This window comes from Petromyzon marinus, chromosome 62, assembly GCF_048934315.1.
Source record: "Petromyzon marinus isolate PM22_M1 ecotype Great Lakes invasive population chromosome 62, UKy_Petmar_22M1.pri1.0, whole genome shotgun sequence".
Classification (NCBI taxonomy): Eukaryota; Metazoa; Chordata; class Hyperoartia; order Petromyzontiformes; family Petromyzontidae; genus Petromyzon; species Petromyzon marinus.
Window position 1 is genome coordinate 2720519 of NC_133728.1, and position 27154 is coordinate 2747672.

Here is a 27154-nt window from a genome sequence, read left to right on the forward strand (position 1 = left end):
CCAAGTGGCACAATTACGGTATCGATTTATCAGGCATTCATTTTTTAATAAATACGAACGATTCCCTACCCCCTGATAACACGGCCTCACAAGAGGAATCGATGGAATCGAGGAACACGCGCGCCCGTCACCTTTAACGTTTCGTAGGGAATCGGTTCGACTCGTCGAGCGCAAAGCTCCCTCCTCTTGAGTCTCTCGATCCTCAAGAGGAGGGAATGACACTTGGAAATCACGAGTTGTAGTTCCACAATCCTCCACTGTCCCAGGGCTGTGGTTGGAGTCTCTCGATCCTCAAGAGGAGGGAAGGGACACTTGGAAATCACGAGTTGTAGTTTCACAATCCTCACAATCCTCCACTGTCCCAGGGCTGTGGTTGGAGTCTCTCGATCCTCAAGAGGAGGGAATGACACTTGGAAATCACGAGTTGTAGTTCCACAATCCTCCACTGTCCCAGGGCTGTGGTTGGAGTCTCTCGATCCTCAAGAGGAGGAAGGCACACTTGGAAATCACGAGTTGTAGTTCCACAATCCTCCACTGTCCCTCTGTGGTTTGAGTCTCTCGATCCTCAAGAGGAGGGAATGACATTGACTTCTCCAAGACAGAGGTTCTTTGTAAGCCATCTGGCTACCATGAGAGATTCGTTCATGAGGCTATCCACATATACAAACACAGAGACAATTTCAACCGAGAAGATGGATTCTGGCTTAGCAATCATTGGAAAGATTTGATAAACCATTTCAGGTCTTAATTGATTGTTCACGCTTACAGTGGCTTTCAGACAGCATACATTAATTTTTCGTCTCCCCCCTCCTCTTTTCCGAACATAGATGGACTCGTCCTTCTAAATAAACTGCTAAATCGCTATCCGTGGTGCTAACGTTTTAAAAAAAATACAAACCACCACTTCTTTCAAATGTTTCTTGCACGTTGGTTTTCACACCTGATGATGACCGTTTGTGTTATGGTCGAAACGTCGTGAGAATTGTTTTATATATATTTTACTATTTTATTGTTTCCCTTCAACGTGACTTTACCGAAAGAGCCAAGAATATTCTGAATGCCTTGTTAATATATGTGGGCACCGCTATATTTAAATCGCTTTTCGGAAAGAAAAACAACCACTCAACATCACGAGCGGGCCGCCGTAGCTATACGTCACGACACGTGCTTTCGGCGACGTCAGGGAGCTGGTCGGTGATTGCGTCATCGTCTGTTATTTTTTTGAGGGGGGGAGAGGGTGCATCTGTTTGGCGTCAAATGACGTCATCGTGTGTCAAGGGGCGACCTCGCGTCTCTAGTGACGTCATCGTGCGTATAATGAGATCGCGTAACTAGTGAGGTCATCACGTTTAGTGACGTCATCGCGTTGTGGCGGGACTTTTTCCAAAACCTAGGGGGGGGGAGTTTTTGGCCTAGTGACGTTTTGTGTCGGCGCAACCTTTACGTGACGTCATTAGTTAATGGACGGCGCTTACGGCTAATTAGCAGGAAATGTTTTATGACGTCACAATGTAGGCGGGGCTTCTCATGTCGGGTGCTGCCTGTATATTATATTTCTTTGGGCTCAAAATGATTTCCAATTAAAAAATAATTGCATTGGGTTCCGCAATAATAAGCGTTCTTATCGTTATTTCATCGGCCATGGTAAATCCACTGCTGGATCAAGTGGCCGTTGATAAATGACGTCACGCGATTTTGGACGATTTTTGACCCCCCCCCTCGTCACACGGCGTCACACAAAGTCAGACCCCCCCTCAAATATGACGTCACAAAGCTCTGCCCCCCCCCCACCCCGCAAAAATAAAACATGCTTCAAATCGCTTTAAACTATTGTCATTGTAGTGCGTATTTAATGTGGCGCTGCACTCTGATGTTGTAGGAGAAAACATTTATTAAAACGTCTATTTAATTAAGTAGAACGTGTTGTCTGTATTTATTTAAAGTTGTGCATTTTGATGTGACGTCACATTTCTCAACCCCCAGGTGCGTGACGTCATTTATGGACGCCCCCCAAGGCACCTGCCGAAGTCTGTAGTGCTATAAAGGATTCTTTAGTGTTATAAAGGATCATGTAGTGCTATAAAGGGTCCTGTAGTGTTATAAAGGATCATGTAGTGCTATAAAGGATCGTAAAGTGTTATAAAGGATCATGTAGTGCTATAAAGGATCCTGTACTGCTATAAAAGATCGTATAGTGCTATAAAGGATCATGTAGTGCTATAAAGGGTCCTGTAGTGCTATTAAGGATCCTGTAGTGTTATAAAGGATTATGCAGTGCTATAAAGGATCATGTAGTGCTATAAAGGATTCTGTAGTGCTATAAAGGGTCCTGTAGTGTTATGAAGGATCATGTGTTATAAAGGATCCTGTAGTGTTATAAAGGATCCTGTAGTGATATAAAGGTTTCTGTAGTGCTATAAAGGATCCTGTAGTTATAAAGGATCCTGTCGTGCTATAAAGGGTACTGTAGTACTATAAAGGATTCTGTAGTGCTATAAAGGATTCTGTAGTGTTATAAAGGATCGTGTAGTGCTATAAAGGATCATGTAGTGCTATAAATGATCCTGTAGTGCTATAAATGATCATGTAGTGTTATAAAGGATCCTGTAGTGCTATAAAGGATCGTGTAGTGTTATAAAGGATCCTGTAGTGGTATAAAGGATCATGTAGTGTTATAAAGGATCCTGTAGTGCTATAAAGAATCCTATAGTGTTATAAAGGATCATGTAGTGCTATAAAGGGTCCTGTAGTGTTATAAAGAATCGTGTAGTGTTATAAACGATCATGTAGTGCTATAAAGGGTCCTGTAGTGTTATAAAGGATCATGTAGTGCTATAAAGGATCATGTAGTGTTATAAATGATCATGTAGTGTTATAAAGGATCCTGTAGTGCTATAAAGGATCGTATAGTGCTATAAAGGATCCTGTAGTGTTATAAATGATCATGTAGTGTTATAAAGTATCCTGTAGTGCTATAAAGGATCGTAAAGTGTTATAAAGGATAATGTAGTGCTATAAAGGATCCTGTACTGCTATAAAGGATCGTATAGTGCTATAAAGGATCATGTAGTGCTATAAAGGATTCTGTAGTGCTATAAAGGGTCCTGTAGTGTTATGAAGGATCATGTGTTATAAAGGATCCTGTAGTGTTATAAAGGATCCTGTAGTGATATAAAGGTTTCTGTAGTGCTATAAAGGATCCTGTAGTTATAAAGGATCCTGTCGTGCTATAAAGGGTACTGTAGTACTATAAAGGATTCTGTATTGCTATAAAGGATTCTGTAGTGTTATAAAGGATCGTGTAGTGCTATAAAGGATCATGTAGTGCTATAAATGATCCTGTAGTGCTATAAATGATCATGTAGTGTTATAAAGGATCCTGTAGTGCTATAAAGGATCGTGTAGTGTTATAAAGGATCCTGTAGTGGTATAAAGGATCCTGTAGTGTTATAAAGGATCCTGTAGTGCTATAAAGGATCCTATAGTGTTATAAAGGATCATGTAGTGCTATAAAGGGTCCCGTAGTGTTATAAAGAATCGTGTAGTGTTATAAACGATCATGTAGTGCTATAAAGGGTCCTGTAGTGTTATAAAGGATCATGTAGTGCTATAAAGGATCCTGTAGTATTATAAATGATCATGTAGTGTTATAAAGGATCCTGTAGTGCTATAAAGGATCGTATAGTGCTATAAAGGATCCTGTAGTGTTATAAATGATCATGTAGTGTTATAAAGTATCCTGTAGTGCTATAAAGGATCGTAAAGTGTTATAAAGGATCATGTAGTGCTATAAAGGATCCTGTACTGCTATAAAGGATCATATAGTGCTATAAAGGATCATGTAGTGCTATAAAGGGTCCTGTAGTGCTATAAAGGATCCTGTAGTGTTATAAAGGATTATGTAGTGCTATAAAGGATCATGTAGTGCTATAAAGGATTCTGTAGTGCTATAAAGGGTCCTGTAGTGTTATGAAGGATCATGTGTTATAAAGGATCCTGTAGTGTTATAAAGGATCCTGTAGTGATATAAAGGTTTCTGTAGTGCTATAAAGGATCCTGTAGTTATAAAGGATCCTGTCGTGCTATAAAGGGTACTGTAGTACTATAAAGGATTCTGTAGTGCTATAAAGGATTCTGTAGTGTTATAAAGGATCGTGTAGTGCTATAAAGGATCATGTAGTGCTATAAATGACCCTGTAGTGCTATAAATGATCATGTAGTGTTATAAAGGATCCTGTAGTGCTATAAAGGATCGTGTAGTGTTATAAAGGATCCTGTAGTGGTATAAAGGATCCTGTAGTGTTATAAAGGATCCTGTAGTGCTATAAAGGATCCTATAGTGTTATAAAGGATCATGTAGTGCTATAAAGGGTCCTGTAGTGTTATAAAGAATCGTGTAGTGTTATAAACGATCATGTAGTGCTATAAAGGGTCCTGTAGTGTTATAAAGGATCATGTAGTGCTATAAAGGATCCTGTAGTGTTATAAATGATCATGTAGTGTTATAAAGGATCCTGTAGTGCTATAAAGGATCGTATAGTGCTATAAAGGATCCTGTAGTGTTATAAATGATCATGTAGTGTTATAAAGTATCCTGTAGTGCTATAAAGGATCGTAAAGTGTTATAAAGGATCATGTAGTGCTATAAAGGATCCTGTACTGCTATAAAGGATCGTATAGTGCTATAAAGGATCATGTAGTGCTATAAAGGGTCCTGTAGTGCTATAAAGGATCCTGTAGTGTTATAAAGGATTATGTAGTGCTATAAAGGATCATGTAGTGCTATAAAGGATTCTGTAGTGCTATAAAGGGTCCTGTAGTGTTATGAAGGATCATGTGTTATAAAGGATCCTGTAGTGTTATAAAGGATCCTGTAGTGATATAAAGGTTTCTGTAGTGCTATAAAGGATCCTGTAGTTATAAAGGATCCTGTCGTGCTATAAAGGGTACTGTAGTACTATAAAGGATTCTGTAGTGCTATAAAGGATTCTGTAGTGTTATAAAGGATCGTGTAGTGCTATAAAGGATCATGTAGTGCTATAAATGATCCTAAAGTGCTATAAATGATCATGTAGTGTTATAAAGGATCCTGTAGTGCTATAAAGGATCGTGTAGTGTTATAAAGGATCCTGTAGTGGTATAAAGGATCCTGTAGTGTTATAAAGGATTCTGTAGTGCTATAAAGGATCCTATAGTGTTATAAAGGATCATGTAGTGCTATAAAGGGTCCTGTAGTGTTATAAAGAATCGTGTAGTGTTATAAACGATCATGTAGTGCTATAAAGGGTCCTGTAGTGTTATAAAGGATCATGTAGTGCTATAAAGGATCCTGTAGTGTTATAAATTATCATGTAGTGTTATAAAGGATCCTGTAGTGCTATAAAGGATCGTATAGTGCTATAAAGGATCCTGTAGTGTTATAAATGATCATGTAGTGTTATAAAGTATCCTGTAGTGCTATAAAGGATCGTAAAGTGTTATAAAGGATCATGTAGTGCTATAAAGGATCCTGTACTGCTATAAAGGATCGTATAGTGCTATAAAGGATCATGTAGTGCTATAAAGGGTCCTGTAGTGCTATAAAGGATCCTGTAGTGTTATAAAGGATTATGTAGTGTTATGAAGGATCATGTGTTATAAAGGATCCTGTAGTGTTATAAAGGATCCTGTAGTGATATAAAGGTTTATGTAGTGTTATAAAGGATCCTGTAGTGTTATAAAGGATCCTGTAGTGATATAAAGGTTTCTGTAGTGCTATAAAGGATCCTGTAGTTATAAAGGATCCTGTCGTGCTATAAAGGGTACTGTAGTACTATAAAGGATTCTGTAGTGCTATAAAGGATTCTGTAGTGTTATAAAGGATCGTGTAGTGCTATAAAGGATCATGTAGTGCTATAAATGATCCTGTAGTGCTATAAATGATCATGTAGTGTTATAAAGGATCCTGTAGTGCTATAAAGGATCGTGTAGTGTTATAAAGGATCCTGTAGTGGTATAAAGGATCCTGTAGTGTTATAAAGGATCCTGTAGTGCTATAAAGGATCCTATAGTGTTATAAAGGATCATGTAGTGCTATAAAGGGTCCTGTAGTGTTATAAAGAATCGTGTAGTGTTATAAACGATCATGTAGTGCTATAAAGGGTCCTGTAGTGTTATAAAGGATCATGTAGTGCTATAAAGGATCCTGTAGTGTTATAAATGATCATGTAGTGTTATAAAGGATCCTGTAGTGCTATAAAGGATCGTATAGTGCTATAAAGGATCCTGTAGTGTTATAAATGATCATGTAGTGTTATAAAGTATCCTGTAGTGCTATAAAGGATCGTAAAGTGTTATAAAGGATCATGTAGTGCTATAAAGGATCCTGTACTGCTATAAAGGATCGTATAGTGCTATAAAGGATCATGTAGTGCTATAAAGGGTCCTGTAGTGCTATAAAGGATCCTGTAGTGTTATAAAGGATTATGTAGTGCTATAAAGGATCATGTAGTGCTATAAAGGATTCTGTAGTGCTATAAAGGGTCCTGTAGTGTTATGAAGGATCATGTGTTATAAAGGATCCTGTAGTGATATAAAGGTTTCTGTAGTGCTATAAAGGATCCTGTAGTTATAAAGGATCCTGTCGTGCTATAAAGGGTACTGTAGTACTATAAAGGATTCTGTAGTGCTATAAAGGATTCTGTAGTGTTATAAAGGATCATGTAGTGCTATAAAGGATCATGTAGTGCTATAAATGATCCTGTAGTGCTATAAATGATCATGTAGTGTTATAAAGGATCCTGTAGTGCTATAAAGGATCGTGTAGTGTTATAAAGGATCCTGTAGTGGTATAAAGGATCCTGTAGTGTTATAAAGGATCCTGTAGTGCTATAAAGGATCCTATAGTGTTATAAAGGATCATGTAGTGCTATAACGGGTCCTGTAGTGTTATAAAGAATCGTGTAGTGTTATAAACGATCATGTAGTGCTATAAAGGGTCCTGTAGTGTTATAAAGGATCATGTAGTGCTATAAAGGATCGTGTAGTGCTATAAAGGATTCTGTATTGCTATAAAGGATCCCGTAGTGCTTTAAAAGTGCCTAAAAGTCCGGCTCAACGAACCTTGGGTGTCTTAAATGAGCCCTGAGAAAACCGTATAGGGTGGGGGTATTTATGCGCATTTACCTTACTTAGACTGGCTCAATTTTCCAAGTTAATTTTGTTTAAACTCAGTGAGAGTGCTCTGGGTGAATGACTGAGTGAATGGGTGGGTGGTTCAAGGCTGGCATGGCCCGGTTTCATTCATTCGGGTTTTAATCGTTGTTTTTTTTAATATAAAACCGGAGCACCTTGATCCTGCCCAAATCCGGTTTTATTCGGTTTTATTAAAGTTAAGTCGGGATTTCAGTGGCAGGCCCCCATTAGCGGCGTTCGGGCCGAGGCCCGGGCTCAGCCGCCATGCGCGCCCAGCCAGCCGACGACCCGCGCAGGGAGCAGCTTCACTTGGTGCACACACAGTTCAAGATCGCGGCGACGAAGGAGAAGACGCGCAAATCCTTTCGCTTTCAGCTCCTGGCCGAGCGGAGGAAGACCCCCTTCGCTAGAGTGGTTGGCTGACCGACGGCAGCGACTGTCCCGCGCTCGAGAAGATCAGCCATCGAACTGTTCAGCATGGCCACGTCGACCGCCCGCCGCCGCTGCGTCTGAGCGGAACTTCTCGACGATGGGGGATTCGTCCATTCCAGAGTTGAGGAACGGCCTGGCGCCCGGCACAGTCGGGAAGGTCGTCTTCGTTGAGTCGAAGCTCAACGCATTCCACGACTACCCGGCGCCCGGCGACAACACCGAGAGCGACGACGAAGACGACGCGGCGGCGGTGGACGACGACGACGAGGAGGAGCAGGATTGAAGTAAAACCGGCATGTGCACCCGCATGTACACCACCTCTACACCGTTCATCATGCTAAGTCGGCCAATCAAATGCTAATTTTTTATGCTAATTCCTTTGTCAAGGCACCTTGTTTCCTCGCACACAGCTTAAAGGTCGCGGTCTGAGCGTGGCTGTGTTTCACTCCAGCGCTGTCCTCGAGACAGCCTGGTCCCTTCACCTGATGAAGGCCGCTTGTGTTGTGGCCGAAACGTCGTGATTTTTGTTGTTTTATTTTTTTACCTACGTGACTTTACCGAATAGAAACAAAGAGTATGGATCCTTGCAGTCACGAAAGCTTTGAATCTAGAACAGGATTGAAGTGTGCACGAGACGCCGATAATAAAACCAGGTTTGAATCGGCAAAATCGGGTTTAATTCCATTAAAACCAATAACCCGATTTGTCGGGCAGAAAGAAAAAAAACGGGGGTTTTTTCCCACCCTTGGGGGTGGTTGCGTCTGCCATTCGTCTCAGTCAGCCAACCCATGGACACGTGCAGGCTTCGGTCCCGTGAACTCCTGCCAAGGGCGAGCCTTCGACACTTCACGTGGTCCTCAGCGCGCACCTAGCCTGGCACAAAGCGCCCGCGATATCACGTCACCGCCGTGTAGTGGCGTGATTACGAAGTGAGTTGCATTTAACTTTGTAAAAATAATTTTAAAAAATACAGGCTAGAACTCTTAAATGGGACCAGTCGAAACGTCCTGAGAATTTTATTGTTTTATATTTATATTATTTTATTGTTTCCCTTTCTGCACACCTGATGATGATTGCTTGTGTTGCAGTCGAAACGTCCTGAGAATTGTATTGTTTTATATTTTTATTATTTTATTGTTTCCCTTCTACACACCTGATGATGATTGCTTGTGTTGCAGTCGAAACGTCGTGATAATTTTATTGTTTTATATTTTTTATTATTTTATTGTTTCCCTTCTACGTGGTGACTTTACCGAAGGAAACAATATTGTTTTATATTTTTATTATTTTATTGTTTCCCTTCTACGTGGTGACTTTACCGAAAGAACCAAGAATATGAATCCCTGCAGTCACGAAAGCTTTAAATAAAAATTCTATATTCATTTAAAGTTACGCAACTTGATGTGACGTCACATTTCTCAACTCCGCCCCCCCCGTCGTCACACATCGCCACAAATGGCTTACCACCCCCGTAGGTGCGTGACGTCATTAATAGACGGCCCCTTAACAGATACGCAACAAACTTGACTTAGCTGTGCAACAACGGAAGCCTAAGAATCTCGCGTGAAATCTCGCGAGACTCGCCGCGTTGTTTTCGCCCCTTCCGGCCACGCCCCCGCTCGAGTTATCGCGAGATTTGGCCACGGTTGCCCGTGGCAACGCATCGACGCCTGGGGCCTAGTCCTCTGTAATCTGCAGCCTTTGTGCGTCACTTTGATTGCATTAATTTGGTGGCTGTGAGCTTTAACTTTGCCCCCCCTCGTTTAAAATAATGCCTCCCAAGAAGAAGAAGAAGGGCAAGGGGGGAAAGGGCAAGAAGAAGAATACGGAGAAGGCATCAGGTTTATTTATGATTAATTATGATTTGGTGTTCAACCGTGCTATGTATGTTGAACGTCTTTCACACCGTACTTAGTAAACCGTGCTATGTATATTTAACTTCTTTCACACCGTACCTAGTAAACCGTGCTATGTATGTTGAACATCTTTCACACCGTACTTAGTAAACCGTGCTATGTATGTTGAACTTCTTTCACACCGTACTTAGTAAACCGTGCTATGTATATTTAACTTCTTTCACACCGTACCTAGTAAACCGTGCTATGTATGTTGAACATCTTTCACACCGTACTTAGTAAACCGTGCTATGTATGTTGAACTTCTTTCACACCGTACTTAGTAAACCGTGCTATGTATGTTGAACTTCTTTCACACCGTACTTAGTGAACCGTGCTATGTATGTTGAACTTCTTTCACACCGTACTTAGTAAACCGTGCTATGTATGTTTAACTTCTTTCACACCGTACCTAGTGAACCGTGCTATGTATGTTTAACTTCTTTCACACCGTACTTAGTAAACCGTGCCGTGTATGTTTAACTTCTTTCACACCGTACTTAGTAAACCGTGCCATGTATATTTAACTTCTTTCACACCGTACTTAGTAAACCGTGCTATGTATGTTGAACTTCTTTCACACCGTACTTAGTAAACCGTGCTATGTATGTTTAACTTCTTTCACACCGTACTTAGTAAACCGTGCTATGTATCTTTAACTTATTTCACACCGTACTTAGTGAACCGTGCTATGTATGTTTAACTTCTTTCACACCGTACTTAGTAAACCGTGCCATGTATGTTTAACTTCTTTCACACCGTACTTAGTAAACCGTGCTATGTATGTTTAACTTCTTTCACACCGTACCTAGTAAACCGTGCTATGTATATTTAACTTCTTTCACACCGTACTTAGTAAACCGTGCTATGTATGTTTAACTTCTTTAACACCGTACTTAGTGAACCGTGCTATGTATATTTAACTTATTTCACACCGTACTTAGTGAACCGTGCTATGTATGTTTAACTTCTTTCACACCGTACTTAGTAAACCGTGCTATGTATGTTTAACTTCTTTCACACCGTACTTAGTGAACCGTGCTATGTATGTTTAACTTCTTTCACACCGTACCTAGTAAACCGTGCTATGTATGTTTAACTTATTTCACACCGTACTTAGTAAACCGTGCTATGTAAGTTTAACGTCTTTCACACCGTACTTAGTAAACCGTGCTATGTATGTTTAACTTCTTTCACACCGTACTTAGTGAACCGTGCTATGTATGTTGAACTTCTTTCACACCGTACTTAGTGAACCGTGCTATGTATGTTGAACTTCTTTCACACCGTACTTAGTAAACCGTGCCGTGTATATTGAACTTCTTTCACACCGTACTTAGTAAACCGTGCCATGTATGTTTAACTTCTTTAACACCGTACTTAGTAAACCGTGCTATGTGTGTTTAACTTCTTTCACACCGTACTTAGTAAACCGTGCTATGTATGTTTAACTTCTTTCACACCGTACTTAGTGAACCGTGCTATGTATGTTGAACTTCTTTCACACCGTACTTAGTGAACCGTGCCATGTATGTTTAACTTCTTTCACACCGTACTTAGTAAACCGTGCTATGTATATTTAACTTCTTTAACACCGTACTTAGTAAACCGTGCTATGTAAGTTTAACTTCTTTCACACCGTACTTAGTAAACCGTGCTATGTATGTTGAACTTCTTTAACACCGTACTTAGTAAACCGTGCTATGTATATTGAACTTCTTTCACACCGTACTTAGTAAACCGTGCTATGTATGTTGAACTTCTTTCACACCGTACTTAGTAAACCGTGCTATGTATGTTTAACTTCTTTCACACCGTACTTAGTGAACCGTGCTATGTATGTTGAACTTCTTTAACACCGTACTTAGTAAACCGTGCTATGTATGTTTAACTTCTTTAACACCGTACTTAGTAAACCGTGCTATGTATGTTGAACTTCTTTCACACCGTACTTAGTAAACCGTGCTATGTATGTTTAACTTCTTTCACACCGTACTTAGTAAACCGTGCTATGTATGTTGAACGTCTTTCCCACCGTACTTAGTAAACCGTGCTAAGTATGTTTAACTTCTTTAACACCGTACTTAGTGAACCGTGCTATGTATGTTGAACGTCTTTCACACCGTACTTAGTAAACCGTGCTATGTATGTTGAACGTCTTTCACACCGTACTTAGTAAACCGTGCTAAGTATGTATGCTGATCTTCTTCCGCACCACCCTTACATCGTCAACCGTGCTCATCGGAGGTGCGGGCGGAAGGACCACAAACTAAACACAACAACAACAACCAAGTTGGAACGAAATGAGTTTGTAAATCTAGATGAGTGGTTCTTAACCTTTACTGTAGCCTGCATCCCCTGGGGTGCGAGAAGCCCTTTTTGAGAACCAAAGTGGTGCGGGCCGAAGTAAAGTCGAAGAACCACCAATCTAGATGGTGCAAAAGCGCAGCGTAGCTTCCTAATATTTGGAAGGAAGAGCGCGTTCCAGACGGTCGCAGAAGCGCATCCGATAGCGCCGCGCGATGCGGTGACCGACTTTGTTCGACGGCTAGCCAAAAAGGTAGTGTATAGCGTAGTATAGTAGTATAGTTTATAATAATGCAGTGTATAGTGTGGTGTATAATCGTCTATAGTAGTGTAGTGTATCGTGTAGTGTATGTAACATCTGAAACCGCGCGATGCGGTGACCGCCTCTGTTCGACGGTCAGCCAAAAAGGTAGTGTATAGCGTAGTATAGTAGTATAGTTTATAATATAGTAGTGTATAGTGTGGTGTATAATCGTCTATAGTAGTGTAGTGTATAGTGTAGTGTATGTAACATCTGAAACCGCGCGATGCGGTGACTGCCTTTGTTCGACGGCTAGCCAAAAAGGTAGTGTATAGCGTAGTATAGTAGTATAGTTTATAATAGTGCAGTGTATAGTAGTATATAGTGTGGTGTATAATCGTCTATAGTAGTGTAGTGTATAGTGTAGTGTATGCAACATCTGAAACTGCGCGATGCGGTGACTGCCTTTGTTCGACGGCTAGCCAAAAAGGTAGTGTATAGCGTAGTATAGTAGTATAGTTTATAATAGTGCAGTGTATTGTAGTGTATAGTGTGGTGTATAATCGTCTATAGTAGTGTAGTGTATAGTGTAGTGTATGTAACATCTGAAACCGCGCGATGCGGTAACTGCCTTTGTTCGACGGTTAGCCACAAGCCGCAAGCCACTTCTGCTGCGCGATTGACCGGTCGCCAATGCGGGTTTGGTGAAGGTTCAGACGTCTCGCTCAGATGTCTCACTCGGATAACTCAGTCAGATATCTCACTCGCCCACTGATGTCAGCCGTGAGCGGGAAACCGCATCGGTCGGGTTAGCACTGTGCGTTAACCACCACACCACCGCTCCACCAAAGTTGAGCCCTGCATCAAGTTTTCATATCCGTATTTAAAATTATCGGCGGCTCATGATCGCGAGAGATGGTAGCCGGCCTGGGGAGGGATTGCATCATCCAGCAGTGGATTGACCATGCCGACAATTAATTCGTTCCACGTATTCTCCGGATTAGAGGCACTCCTCTACTTACGAACGAGTTAGGTTGTAGAGGTCTGTTCGTGAGTCGATTTGTACTTCTGTCGATTCCAAACATGTTGTATGGCGTGTACACTAAACACGGGGAATGGCTTTAAAAGTTGTATAATCTCCTGTAGATGTAGATGCTACTGTTTCTTCATGTTATGCAGATGTAGATGCCACTGGTTCTCCATGTACTGCAGATGTAGATGCCACTGGTTCTTTATGTTCTGCAGATGTATATGCCACTGGTTCTCCATGTTCTGCAGATGTAGATGCCACAGGTTCTTCATGTTCTGTAGATGTAGATGCCACTGGTTCTTCACGTTCTATAGATGTAGATGCCACTGGTTCTTCACGTTCTGCAGATGTAGATGGCAGGTGGGACAAGCACAGCAAGAAACAATTCTCTGCAGTGCAGTCACGAAAACTTCAAATCATGATTAACTAATTAGACCCGCACAAGATGGGGGGGAGGGGGGGGGGAGGCCTTCATCCAGCTGTGGATTAGACAAAAATGGCCGTGCAATGGACAATACGGCATGGCCGGTACGGGCACATCATCGGTGAGCAGGCGAATGAATGTAACTGAGGTGCACGTGAAACTTAAACTAAACTTAAACTATTTTCATTTCACCAGGTCAGGCCCACTGAGCTACAGTGTTTCGCTCTTTGTCAGACGCGACCTGGCGATCACAAATGATAGCCCAACGAGGCGTGGCGCATTATTGCCGAATGTTCCAAGACGCCCGACGTTGATTCTCAATGTGGAGGGGTGAAAAAACGGAGAAAAATCCACCACGACCACAGGGGAGAGAGAGAGAGACGCCGCAAACTCAAAATATACAAGCTTCGTCAGTCAGGGTCGGGATCGAACCCGCGACCTCTTGCATACCAGGCGGGGTAGTTAACATATCGTCACGCGTTGCAGTGTGGACCCAGAGGCTGAGAAAGCGTGTCGTGGTTCTGTTGCAGATCCCACCGAGGAGAAGTTTGAACGTTCGCGACGGGAGGTGGAGATTTTGAAAGACCGCCTGGGTAAGGATGGCGACACAGCAGCCCCCGTCCGCCTTTGGCAACGCGTTCGGTCCATCGGAGGCTTGGGAAATTCCCGTCGAGCCACCAGATGTAAGGGAGAATGTTTAAAACGACGCGCCTGTGTAACCGTACGTCGCCAGCCGCGCTCTTCGGACGCTCGCGGCAAGGGCAACAAACTAAACAGGCAAAGCAGTTCTAAAGAAATGAGCTTTCGATCGGAATGATTTACCAGTGTCCCCAGCGGCTTCCTAACATCGCCAGCAAGGGCGTCCCAGACGGCCGCAGAAGTCCGCCTGAAATCGGAATATTTTATTCATGCGGACGGAATCCGATGAGCTGTAAAGCTCTTATTCGCGGATGCCCAGACCGGGCACGGGGCAGGAGAGTCACAACAACAAGCACAATACAAAAACGCGATCGGAGCGCAACGTACAAGAAAGGTAAAAACAAATCACCCAACACACACGCACACACACACGCACACGCAAAGCGCCGCACGACGCCTGTTCACGACGGATGTGGCTGCAGGAACGCAACTCCCTCGTGCCGGTGTAGACCTCCGCACAACAGCGATGGCGTTACGATGGCGGGCCCCCCCGTGCGCGAACGCTGTGCCGATGCGCGTGAACGCGCGCGTGTACCTACGTCCGGCTTGACCCCCCCCCCAACAGTAAGCCGCGAACAGCCTCGCCACGTAGCCTCAGTGTTGCGTCCCGAGTTTGGCACGGCCGCCGTATCCGTAAAACGAAACTATTTTTTATTTTACCAGGTGAGGCCCCACGCCGAGCTACCGAGTTCGTTTTCAGACGGCGAACTTGGCTGTCGCAGATGATAGCTCAACAACGTGGCTTACCGTCACGTGGAAATTTCCGGCAGCCGAATACCCTGAACGCGTGGCGATGTTGATTCTAAATGTGGAGGGGAAAACCCGTGGAGGACCCGGAGAAAATTTAACGCGACAACGAGGAGAGCAATAGAGAGAGCGAGAGATGCACACCGCAGACTCCAAATGTACAGCAGCAGGCGTCAGGGTCGGGATCGAACCCACGACCTCCTGTAGACCAGGCGAGGTAGTTAACATCTCCTAGCCACCGTGATGATGATGATGAGAGAGAGACACTCAAACTCCAAATATACAGCGGCAGCAACAGGCGTCAGGGTCGGGATCGAAGCCACGACCTCCTGTAGACGTGGCGAGGTTGTTGACATCTCCTAGCCACCGTGTCGCATTACTGTCACTGACCGCTACCATCTGTGCTGCTGCTGCTGTTGTTGTTGCTGTTGTTGTTGCTGTTGTTGCAGCATTGCAGAGGGAGGGTTGTAGGAGAGCAGAGTTTGGGAGGGAGACGTGGAGAGGCAAAGCGTCGCAATTGGAGACGGAACTGAAGGAGAAGAAAGAGGAAGAGAATGCCGTCAGTTCTGGTCTGTGCTGCACTCCACCTCGTCAATCCACACTGCGCTACACCACGGTACATCACACGACACTTAATCGCTACCCTGCAGTGCAGCAAGGCTGAGTGAAGTACCGCACTGATCCTTGGTCTCACTGAGCCATCGCCCGGTCACACCGAGGTTACGCGCAAGACCTTGTGAACTTCACGGCGCGTCCCGCCACCGCCGCCGCCGCCGCCGCCGCCGCCGTGCACCGCGTCACCGCCGTGCGTTTGTGCGTCTCACCGACAGAGCTCACGCGTCAGTACAAGACGATGCACGGCGACCTGTCTCTACGCGTGCGGCAGCTGGAGTCGGACGTGCAGTACCTGCGGGGCCAGCTGGGTACGCGGACACAGCGACACACTGCAGGATACCTGTAGCAGCAATGATCTGAAAGGGCGCCGCGGTGGCTAGGAGATGTTAAATACCTCGCCCGGTGTACAGGAGGTCGTGGGTTCCATCCTGATCCTGACGATGCCAGGTTCATGTTGGCATTTTAATAATAATAATAATGATTTATGAGTGCCACAGTGGCGAGATGTTTACTACCTCCGCTGGTATGCAAGAGGTCGTGGGTTCGATGCCTGTTTATTTGGAGTTTGCATGTCTCCCTCCACGTGGTCGCGTGGATCTTTCTCCAGGCCGTCCCCGTTTTTCCCCTCCACGTTCGGAATCGGCAACGCGCGTTCATGGTATTTAGCTGCACGAGATTTCCACGCGATGATGAGCCGGCAACTTCCCTTGAGCTGTCGTTTGCGACAGCCAACGTCGCCTCTGAAGAAGAGCTGTGCAACTCGGTGGGGCCTTGCCTGGTAAAATAACACAAAGTGTTTCAGAGTTCAGTTTAAACAGTGGTGGTACCATTGTCGTCGTCGTCATCCTCATCACCGTCGTCACAGGCTCCAGGAGTAGGGGGTGGAAGCCACGTTCGCTGAGCGAACAGTAGCAGTAGCAACGGGAGCATTGTTATCAACGTTAGTAGCAGCAACAGTAGCAGCATCAGCAGATTAATCGCCAGCGGTAACACCCACGGCAGCGTCAGCAAGAAGTCAGAAACTGAGTCGGATGTTTTCTGCTCAAATGAACTCTAAACCAGCGGTGGAAATGTCGACGTTGATTCTTAATGTGGAGGGAAAAGCCGGAGGACCCGGAGAAAAATCCACACGACCACGGGGAGAGAGAGACACACAAACTCCAAATATACAGCAGCAGCAGCAGGCGTCAGGGTTGGGATCGGAAGCCACAACCTCCTGTATACCAGGCGAGGTAGTTAACATCTCCCAGCCACCGTGGTGATGATGAGAGAGAGAGACACACGCAAACTCCAAATGTTCAGCAGACGTCTGGGTCGGGATCGGAAGCCACGACCTCCCGTAGACCAGGCGAGGTAGTTAACATCTCCTAGCCACCATGATTATGATGAGAGAGGGAGAGACATTCAAACTCCAAATATACAGCAGCAGCAGCAGGCATCGGGGTCAGGATCGAACCCACGACCTCCCGTAGACCAGGCGAGACGGTTAACATCTCCTAGCCACCGTGGTGATGATGAGAGAGAGACACCGCAAACTCCAAATGTTCAGCAGCCGTCTGGGTCGGGATCGGAAGCCACGACCTCCCGTAGACAAGGCGAGGCGGTTAACATCTCCTAGCCACCATGATTATGATGAGAGAGGGAGAGACATTCAAACTCCAAATATACAGCAGCAGCAGGCGTCGGGGTCAGGATCGAACCCACGACCTCCCGTAGACCAGGCGAGGCGGTTAACATCTCCTAGCCACCATGATTATGATGAGAGAGGGAGAGACATTCAAACTCCAAATATACAGCAGCAGCAGGCGTCAGGGTCGGGATCGGAAGCCACGACCTCCCGTAGACCAGGCGAGGCGGTTAACATCTCCTAGCCACCGTGGTGATGATGAGAGAGAGACACCGCAAACTCCAAATGTTCAGCAGACGTCTGGGTCGGGATCGGAAGCCACGACCTCCCGTAGACCAGGCGAGGCGGTTAACATCTCCCAGCCACCGCAGTAGCGGCAGCCGCACTCGCAACAGCGGCCGCGGCCACTCTCGCCGGCGTCGCCAGGAACGTCAAAGAGAGATAACGGCGGCGTCAGCGTCGTTGCCCTCACCGACGCACACCCACACAGCACTCCCGCTCAGTCGTTCACACGCGGAATCACTCGCACAGTCAACCACCCCGACACAAACGTGCCCTGTGCACGGTGTCTCGGTGGAGCGCAGCGGTCAGCGCTTCGCTGCGCATCGAAGCCGGCGATTTCCGCTCACGGCCAACACCGGTGACGATTATCTGGGCCTCTCCTAGGTCGATTCAGCCTCAAGTGAGTACTTGGTGCGGTGTATATATATTAAAAAAAAATCGCCACTGGGGAGAAAGGCGGCCGGGTGTGGTGCTGGTCACCCACCCCCTCGTGTGCCGTTCCAGCCTTCAAAGGTGGTGCTCGCGAACAGCACTTGCCCCAGCAGTCTGTTAAGGCTACACGGGGGATCTTTGTGTCTCTGTGTGGGGAGCGGTCGCGCAGCCGTCAGCGCACTGCGCATCAAACCCGGCAACTCCGAGTGAGATTCCAACATGCTCGCTCAGTCATTCACAAGCGGAATCGCTCACACACTCAACCATCCCTTTGGCAACATGCCGAGTGCACATGTGCGGGTCTCTGTGTGGGGAGCGGTGACGCAGCCGTTAGCGCACTGCGCCTCAAACCCAGCAAAGCCGAGTTAGCTTCCGACTCGAGGCCAATGTCAGTGGTAAATAATCTTAAGCGGTACCGAGGCCGCACTCAGCCGTCAGTGAATACCCTGTGTAAACCATCGTCACTGGGGAGACAAAGGCGGCCGGGCGTGGTGCTGGTCACCCACCCCCTCGTGTGCCATTCCGGCCTTCAAAGGTGCTACTCGCTAACAGCACTTGCCCCAGCAGTCTGTTAAGGCTACACGGGGGATCTTTGTCCTTATTTGTGTGTGTGTACACACGTGTGTGTGTGTGTATACACGTGTGTGTGTATACACGTGTGTGTGTGATAGAGGAGAGTCAACGCAGTGTGAGGGAGGAGCGCGCGGAGAGAGAGAAACTCTCCCGGGAGAAGCTACTGCTGCAGACGGAGCTCCAGGACAAAATGGAACTCATGGAGGAGGAGTACGAGAGAACTTTCCACGTGAGAACACACACACACTCACTCATATACACTCACTCTTATACACTCACTCTTACACACTCACTCATATACACTCATACACACTCACTCATACACACTCACTCATATACACTCACTCTTACTCACTCATACTCACTCATACACACTCACTCAGTCATACACACTCTTACTCACTCACTCATACTCACTCACTCATACTCACTCACTCAGTCATACACACTCACTCATACACACTCACTCATACACACTCACTCTTACTCACTCATACTAACTCAGTCACACACACTCACTCTTACTCACTCAATCATACTCACTCACTCATACTCACTCATTCATGCACACTCACTCAGTCATACACACTCATACACACTCAGTCATACACACTCACTCATACACACTCACTCATACTCACTCACTCATACACACTCACTCATACTCACTCATTCCTACACACTCACTCAGTCATACACACTCACTCATACACACTCACTCATACACACTCACTCATACACACTCACTCATACTCACTCATTCCTACACACTCACTCAGTCATACACACTCACTCATACACACTCACTCATACACACTCACTCATACACACTCACTCTCACTCACTCATACACACTCACTCACTCATACTCAATCACCCATAGTCTCACTCACTCATACACACTCACTCACTCATACACACTCACTCATACACTCACTCATACACACTCGCTCACGCATACACACTCACTCATACTCACTCATACTCACTCATACGCACTCACTCATACTCACTCACTCATACACACTCACTCATATGGACATTCTTAGACACACTCGTTCTTATACACACTCGTATACACACTCAGTCGTATACAAAGATCCCCCATATAGCCTCAACAGACTGTTGGGGCAAGTGCGGTTAGCGAGCACCTATAAAGGCCGGCACGGCACACGAGGGGGTGGGTGGCCAGCACCACGCCCGGCCGCCTTTGCGACACTACCGCTCTGCACACTCTCACATACTCGCCTACGTATACTCATTCACTCATACACTCGTACGTATACTCATATATATGCATACATTTTCATGGGACCTGATGAGAATAACATTTGAAAAAACGTTAGCTGATGGTCAGTTTTAAAGATTGGCTTATGAGGTTACCTAAACACATTCCTGCGGAGAGAGCTGGTAGGAACGTTGGGTTGCTCGGTCAATGGCCAGGGTCAACAACAACAACGGAGGCACCACCACCACGTGGTGTGTTCCGCACAATGTGCCCGACTGTGAGGGCGGGCACAAGCCGGCGTGACAAGGTTAAACGTTGAGTTTTATAAGGGGGGCACCACGGGGTGACCAGCCCCTCCCCACCCAGCCCCACCCCTCCCACCCCTCCCAACCCCCACCCAGCCCCACCCTCCCCACCCCTCCCCACCCAGCCCCTCCCCACCCTCCCCACCCAGCCCCTCCCCACCCTCCCCTCCCCACCCAGCCCCTCCCCACCCTCCCCTCTCCACCCAGCCCCACCCCTCCCATTTTTGCATGCACGACGGACGGACAGACACAATAATCCCCTGTGGGCTGGTGGTGTAACCAGGAGGTTCCTACCAGTATAAGTAGCTATTATAAGACAAACCTTGCATATTCAATCATAATAATAATAATACCAATATACACCAACACTCATTCATTCGCACGCGTCTGCGCAATGTGAAATGTGCGTGTGCACCTAGCATGGCACAAGCGCCGTGGTGGTGACGTCGCCGCCACTTAGTGGTGAACGGCGGTTGTTGTTATTAAACTAAAACTACATTATTTCTTATTTTACCGGGTAAGGCCCCACTCGGCTGTGTAGGTCTTTTTCAGAAGCGACCTGCCCGCAAATGATAGCTCGACGCAGTGGCTGATCATCACGTGGCCATTCATAGCAGTGGCCAAGTACTCTGAATGAAATCGTGAAGGTGGCCTTCGAACATGGCTAAACTAAACTAAATCTATTTTAGCAGGTACGGAGCCGATGTTTCTCTTTTACAGAAGCGACCTGGCTAATGATCGCTCAATGAGATGGCGGCTTACCACCACCACCACCACCATAATCATCATCACGTGGACATTTATAGCAGACGCCAAGTAACTCGAAATGCGTGGGCGATGATGGTCCTCAATTGCGGAGGGGAAAACCGGAGTTACCCGGAGAGAAATCCACGCGGACCACGGGGAGAGAGAATGATGATGGCATTTGTAACGCGCCAGATTTTGCGGCCGAGTCAATAACTTGGAGGCGCGGAGACAGGCTCAGGGCTGCTTGAAAGCCCTGAGCCAACACAGGTAGAGGAGGCCCTGAGACGTGTCCGTCTTAAACGTTAGAGTGTTGCGGATGTGCAAAGGGATAGAGAGAGTTACCTGATAGCAGGGAGCCGACGTGGGGCTGTAACAGTGTAGTGTAGTGTACAGTGTAGTGTATAGGAGTGTCCTGTGCAACAGTGTAGTGTATAGTGTCGTGTATAGTAGAATATAGTTTAGTGTATGGTGTAGTGTATAGCAGTGTATAGTGTCGTGTATATTAGTGTAGTGTATAGTAGTGTATAGTGTAGTATATCGTAGTGTAGTGTATAGTAGTGTAGTGGATAGTGACATGAGGCTGTAAGAGTTCGAGACATGCAATTTGAACTTATATACTTCACTAGCGGTGAGTACCCGGCGTTGCCCGGGCGAAAAAGACAAACACACACATCGACTTACACACAGACATCGACCCACACACATAGAAACACATCGACTTACACGCACACACACACAAATATGGACTTACACAGACAGACATCAACTTTAGACACACACACATCGAATCACACACACACATATGGACTCACACACACATACATAGACTCACACATACACATACATAGACTCACACACACATTGACCTACACACACATATGGACTTACAAATACACACATATCGACTAAGATATCTACTGACTAAAGCTGCACTATGGTGGTGTGATGTAATTTTCCTTGCCTGGTATGCAGGAGGTTAGGGGTTCGATCCCGACCCTGATGTCTGCCTATCTGGAGTTTGCGTGTCTCTCTCTCATCATCATCACGGTGGCTATTAGATGTTAACTACCTCGCCTGGTATACAGGAGGGCGTGGGTTTGATCCCGACCCTAACGCCTGCTGCTGTATATTTTGAGTTTGCGTGTCTCTCTCTCTCTCTCTCATCATCATCACGGTGGCTATGAGATGTTAACTACCTCGCCTGGTATACAGGAGGGCGTGGGTTTGATCCCTAACGCCTGCTCTATATTTGGAGTTTGCGTGTCTCTCTCTCATCATCATCACGGTGGCTATGAGATGTTAACTACCTCGCCTGGTCTACAGGAGGTCGTGGGTTTGATCACGACCCTAACGCCTGCTGCTGTATTTGGAGTTTGCGGTGTCTCTCTCCGTGGTCGCATAGATTTTGTCTCCGGGTCCTCCGGTTTTTCCCCTCCACATTTAGAAACGCGCGTTGAGATTATTTAGATTGTTTTGCCGCTATAAATGTCCAAACGATGGGCCACTTTGTTGAGTGGCTATCATTTGTGGCCAGGTCGCTTCTGAAAAATAAGCTGATAGCTTAGTGGGTTTTGCCTGCTAGGATGGCGATAGATTTAGTGTTGTTTGTATTTGTGTGTGGGGTGTTTTGTTTCCCTCTCTTGTACTTTGCACTACTATCGTATTTTTGTAACTGTTTGTTGTTATTTTCGGTTCTTTCGGTAAAGTCACCACGTAGAAGGGAAACAATAAAATAATAAAAATATGAAACAATAACATTCTCGCGACGTTTCGACTGCAACGCAAGCAATCATCGTCAGGTGTGAAAACCACAGCAAGAAAATTTGCTGTTGTAACGTTCTTACCCCATGCCCCTACTGGACATTGTGAAAAAAGAGCTTTATAACTCATCGGATTCCTTCTAGAGTATATATATATATAAAAAATTCTGATTCTGCTACAGGCGTCAGGGTTGGGTTTGAACCCACGACCTCCTGTATGGCGGGCGAGGTAGCTAACATCTCGCCACCTCGGCTAAACCTGTTGTTGTTGTTGTGTGGTGGTTCAGGCGGCGCTGGACGCCCTCGTGTCTCGCCTGGACACGGCGAAGGCCGCGTGGGAACCCCGCGTGGCGCTGCTGCACGCCAAGCACAAGCGCACGCTGCAGCAGCACGGCCTGGCGCCCCTCTCCCTGTAGCCACCACGCAAACCACAGCTCCACCTGTAGGCCACCACTCCACCACAGCTCCATCTGTAGGCACCACTCCACCACAGCTCCATCTGTAGGCCACCACTCCACCACAGCTCCACCTGTAGGCACCACTCCACCACAGCTCCACCTGTAGGCCACCACTCCACCACAGCTCCACCTGTAGGCCACCACTCCACCACAGCTCCACCTGTAGGCCACCACTCCACCACAGCTCCACCTGTAGCCACCACGCAAACCACAGCTCCACCTGTAGGCCACCACTCCACCACAGCTCCACCTGTAGGCACCACTCCACCACAGCTCCCCCTGTAGGCACCACTCCACCACAGCTCCCCCTGTAGGTACCGCTCCACCACAGCTCCACCTGTAGGCACCACTCCACCACAGCTCCACCTGTAGGTACCACACCGCCACAGCTCCCCCTGTAGGTACCGCTCCACCACAGCTCCACCTGTAGGCACCACTCCACCACAGCTCCACCTGTAGGTACCACACCGCCACAGCTCCCCCTGTAGGTACCGCTCCACCACAGCTCCACCTGTAGGCACCACTCCACCACAGCTCCACCTGTAGGTACCACACCGCCACAGCTCCCCCTGTAGGTACCGCTCCACCACAGCTCCACCTGTAGGCACCACACCGCCACAGCTCCACCTGTAGGCACCACTCCACCACAGCTCCACCTGTAGGCACCACACCGCCACAGCTCCACCTGTAGGCACCACTCCACCACAGCTCCACCTGTAGGCACCACACCGCCACAGCTCCCCCTGTAGGCACCACTCCACCACAGCTCTCCCCATAACCCAGCCGTGTGTGTGTGTGTGCGCCGAGGTCGTGTCTCTGCACGACGATGGGTGCCCGCCGCTCCTTCACTCGTCGTGGGATTCGCTTCCGTCGGACGTTCGCTCCCCCGCCGACTCCCTCGGTTCATTCAAATCCCAGCTCATAGACGCAGTTTATTTTTCAGGGCTTTTTATATTTCTATGGGGCGTCACGGTGGCTTTATAAAAAAAAAGTTAATTACCTCGCCTGGTATGCAGGAGGTCGTGGGTTCAATCCGGACCCTGACGCCCGCTGTGTTTGCGGAGTTTGCGGTGTCTCTCTCTCTCATCATCATCACGGTGGCTAGGAGATGTTAACTACCTCGCCTGGTCTACAGGAGGGCGTGGGTTCAATCCGGACCCTGACGCCCGCTGTGTTTGTGGAGTTTGCGGTGTCTCTCTCCCCGTGGTCGCGTGGATTTTTCTCCGGGTCCTCCGGTTTTCCCCTCCACATTTAGAATCGACGTCACCGCGCGTTTAAAGTTGTTTGGCTGCTCCACATTTCCACGTGACGATAAGCCCACTTCGTTGAGCTGTCATTCGTGACGACGGCCAGGTCGCTTCTGAGAGAGAGCTGCATAGCTCAGTGGGCTTCGCCTGGTAAAGTAATTTTCTTTGTATTAGTTACATTTCTTTATTTTTTTGTTTGTTATGGGGTTTAGATTTAGGTTTTCTTTTTTCCGTACGGTACCTTGTGACTTCCGGGGGGAAAGGCACGTTTTAGAAGGGTAAATCATGATTGCTCGGTTTAACGTGCAGCAGGCTTTCGCGACCGATATTATTCATACAATAAAGGTTTTTGGTTTAGATCGTGTAAGTATGACTGTGCCGTTACACCCGTCACCACCACCCGACCACACAGCCAATTAGTAAGGTTTGTCACGTAAACAAAACGTGCCAATTGGTTGCTGGTACAGCACTAACCAGAGTGTTGGAGAGTAAACCATACCTATCAACCCCTAATTATCAGTGCCCTACCTTATTACAAACCAATTCAGGCCTTATTGGTCACCCCGTGCCCTTGTAAATCTCAACGTTCATCCTATAAAGTCCCATCACAAGGGAGAAACACAAACAAATAGACGATTTTTTTTTGTGCCCGTAACGAAACGGCTGTACGCCGAATGGACATGAAAACTCAATTTCCCTGCAAAAGAATACGGGGCAAACCGTACGGGTTTGACGGCTAGGGTAAATCCACCCAACCACAGCCAACATTTACAATTGTGAATGTTGAAGTAGGTTTACCCTCCGACTAGTCAAGAATTGATTTGAAGCTTTCGTGACTGCATTGAATCCAAACGCTCTGGTTCTTTCGGTAAAGTCACGTAGGTAGAAAAATAAAATAAATCGCGACGTTTCAGGCGCAACACAAACAGTCTGCCTCAGCAGCAGGACCACGGCTTTCCTCACCTGATGATGGACGCTTGTGTTGCGCCCGAAACGTCGTGATTTATTTTATACCTACCACGTGACTTTACCGAAAGAACCAAAGAGAGTATGGTAAAGAATTGGCACGCTTTGTTTACGTGACAAACCCCTTGCTGATCGGCTGTGTCGGGTGGCGGCGGGTTTGACGACTTATATTTTCGCAAACCTAGCCCATTGTTCTTACGATTCAAAAAATAATATCCTCTTCCCCGGGTTCAAATCACCGCGCGAGCGGGCGCAATTGCAGACGTTGTGTCGTCCGCCCGACCACGGCCAAGACGAATAAAGTTGTGCCCGTGGGACGTCGGCGTGTCGATCCGTCATCGCTCCAGCGCGACCGGTACGGGATGCGGGGATGGGGGGGGGCGCTTTCTCGTTCCGCGGCGTCTGCAAGTTGCATGGCCGGGGTCCCGTTGAGTCTCGGGAACGCGCAAAGCGGTCCACGCGTTGCTTTGATTTCGAGAGGCGCAGCAGAACAAATAGAACCCCTCTCCACGACCACCCCCTGTTAACGACTTACCGCGTAACGATGGGCCTCCGTGGAGCCCAATGTGTCGTGCATAGGGTAGTGTATAGTGGTGTAATGTATAGTGGAGCGTATAGTGGAGCGTATAGTGGTGTATACTGGTGTAGTGTACAGTAGTGTATAGTGTAGTGTATAGCACAGGGTAGTCCTCTACTTAGGATGGAGATGCGTTACGACTTCCCCCATCGTAAGTCGAAAATATCGTAAGTCGAAGATGGCCTAGCCTACCCAGGAGTCTTAAAGAATGGTGATAATTTAGCAAAACAGAGCCATTTACAGTGGACGTACTATATAAACGATATACTCTCTGTATTTATTAGTAAAGTTTAAAGTAAAAGCAAGGTAAATTCTTAGTCTACCTATATGAACTGGAATTTAATAGAAAGGCGGGAGACGCGTACATCCCGGCAGCGTCCCAACGTACAGTATCGTAGTACCTCGTACGCTGCTGCGTTTGCCTGCCGTGCGAAATTAAAAATATTTTTCAATTTTGTCGTATCGCCATCGTAAGATCGAAATATAGTAAGCAGGACCATCGTAACTCGGGGACTATCTGTATAGTGTAGTGTATAGTAGTGTATAGTGTAGTGTATTGTATAGTGTATAGTAGTGTAGTGTATAGTAGTGTATAGTAGTGTAGTGTATAGTGTAGTGTATAGTAGTGTATAGTGTATTGTATAGTAGTGTAGTGTATAGTAGTGTATAGTGTAGTGTGTTGTATATGTTGGTATTGAAATTTTGATTATAATAATAAAAATTAAATGAAATTTGAAAAATTGTGTAATTATACAAATTTATGTTAATTGATGTATTTACGTGCATAAATGATGCTAATTCGAGAGATAATCGTCTTCATTTATGCGAGTGCGTGCGATTATGCTAATGTACACAGTTATGATAATTAGGCCCTGCCTCGCTGACGAGGGTCGTATCATCAATCGGGATAATACAATTGATTGTAAGAGGTTATGCAGGTGTGCTGTATGTCAGATTAAACTCTGCTTCGTTGTCTAGGTTGGTATTATCAATCGGTATAATACAATTATTCTCGCTTTAACATTTATTATGTATTAGTGTGTTTATGTCAGGTCTCCAAATTCAAATCTCAACGCAGAATACAGTTCTTATAAATAAGATTATCGTGCATGAACTCAGGAAAGAAACACTTAACTCCTCTGTGTTAAGCAATTTTATGCTAACAAAACTTTAACATTGTAATATGCGAACTCTCGTGCTTGGAATTATCAACACAGTACCATCGGGGAATTTCCTCTCAGGTAGTAGGACATTTAACATCAGTGATTGCGTTGTTTCACTTTGGCAACAGCACCTATGATTAATTCCACCGCGTAACGCGAGCTTCGTTGGTAATAGAGAGTCTTAACACCGGCATGTGCGATATTCTAAACAAAAACTTCTAATATG

At 46.1% G+C, this 27154-nt stretch overlaps 1 protein-coding gene across 3 annotated transcripts; it reads left to right on the forward strand.

The window, feature by feature from the left end:
• Positions 1–9144: 9144 nt before the first annotated feature.
• On the forward strand, positions 9145–26568 carry DRC12 (dynein regulatory complex subunit 12 homolog). Of its 3 annotated transcripts, none has more exons than XM_076053668.1 (7): positions 9145–9446; positions 14033–14095; positions 15398–15517; positions 15779–15871; positions 18576–18706; positions 22805–22932; positions 23023–26568. In XM_076053668.1, coding segments are annotated over exons 1-7 (606 nt in total). In that variant the 5' UTR covers positions 9145–9376; the 3' UTR covers positions 23024–26568. The 3 variants fall into 3 exon arrangements, with proteins under 3 accessions (XP_075909783.1, XP_075909782.1, XP_032836133.2); XM_076053667.1 differs by having other exon boundaries at positions 9146–9446; positions 22805–22963; positions 22994–26568; XM_032980242.2 differs by having other exon boundaries at positions 9146–9446; positions 22805–26568.
• Positions 26569–27154: the final 586 nt, after the last annotated feature.

Bases quoted from the DNA above. Each gene is read 5' to 3' on its own strand.
- DRC12 (XM_076053668.1), top strand. From the start codon at position 9,377: ATGCCTCCCAAGAAGAAGAAGAAGGGCAAGGGGGGAAAGGGCAAGAAG. The intron at 9,447-14,032 runs GTTTATTTATGA...GTTCTGTTGCAG, and splicing joins GAATACGGAGAAGGCATCAG to ATCCCACCGAGGAGAAGTTT. The intron at 15,518-15,778 runs GTCTGTGCTGCA...TCTCACCGACAG, and splicing joins AGAGAATGCCGTCAGTTCTG to AGCTCACGCGTCAGTACAAG.